This window comes from Corvus brachyrhynchos, unplaced genomic scaffold (assembly GCF_000691975.1).
Source record: "Corvus brachyrhynchos isolate BGI_N302 unplaced genomic scaffold, ASM69197v1 scaffold19, whole genome shotgun sequence".
NCBI classification, from domain to species: Eukaryota; Metazoa; Chordata; class Aves; order Passeriformes; family Corvidae; genus Corvus; species Corvus brachyrhynchos.
In genome coordinates, this window is record NW_008246061.1 from 1,849,320 (window position 1) to 1,850,267 (window position 948).

Consider the following 948-nt stretch of genomic DNA (forward strand, 5'->3'; position numbering starts at 1 on the left):
GGGGGGGGTGGGGGGGGGCATCCACTCCCAGTGTGACCCCAAAAACGGGGCTGGTTGGGGGCTGGACTGGGGCAGAGCCGGGTTGGGGGGGCTGAGCATCACCAGGGCTGGGGGTGGTGTGGAGACCTCCTGGTTGTCATTGGGGTCCCAAGGATGAAGTGTGGGGTGCTGGGCAGCACTGGGGACCTTCCTGCTGTCACTGGGGTCCCAGGGTTGAGGTGTGGGGTGCTAGGCAGCACTGGGGACCCCCCTGCCATTATTGGGGTTCAGACATGAAGTGTGGGGCACTGGGCACAGCCGGGCACCCCTGACACCACCAGGATTGCAGGGATGAGGTGGGGGGCACTTGGAAGAGCTGGGAAACCCCTGCCAACATTGGGGTGACAGGGACGAGACGGGGGGGAGAGCAGGGGACGGGAATGGGGTCCCCCTGTGTCCCCAGGTGATGCTGGGAGCTGCAGGGGGCCTGGCCCCAAACGCCTCCCTCCATTCTCCCCCCAGGGGACCCCCTCCTCTCCAACACCTTCACCGAAGCCACCAGGAGCATCGTGGGTCCCATGGGACCCCCCGGACCCGTGGGGCCGATGGGTGAGAGCGTACCCCCTTCCTTTGTCACCCCCCAACACTTTCAGGTGTCCCCATGTGGGGCTGAGCTGTTTCCCCTCTCCTTGCAGGTCCCCCCGGCCCCCCAGGTCCCATTGGTCCCCCTGGCCCCCCAGGACCCGATGTAAGTGCTGGGGTGGGGGGGCACGGGGAGGGCTGAACCCCGCTGTCCCCCCAAGGCTGATGGCCCCAACTTTGTCCTCGCACAGGGCAGAGCAGGAGTGCCTGGAGCTGCCGGGCCCCCCGGGGAGAAGGGGCACAGGGTGAGTCCCCCCAGCCCCGCACTGTGACACGAGCCGGGGGGGTTCGCTGTGTCCCCTGTGTGCTGACAGGCTTTGTCCCCAC

The 948-nt window shown here is 67.7% G+C and overlaps 1 protein-coding gene across 1 annotated transcript in view; it reads left to right on the forward strand.

Moving 5' to 3' along the window:
* Positions 1-948, forward strand: part of EMID1 (EMI domain containing 1) — a 9,996-nt gene that overhangs the window by 5,364 nt on the left and 3,684 nt on the right. The window contains 3 exon segments of the mRNA XM_017746484.1: positions 502-588; positions 675-727; positions 813-912. Coding sequence (XP_017601973.1) covers positions 502-588; positions 675-727; positions 813-912 — 240 coding nt within the window.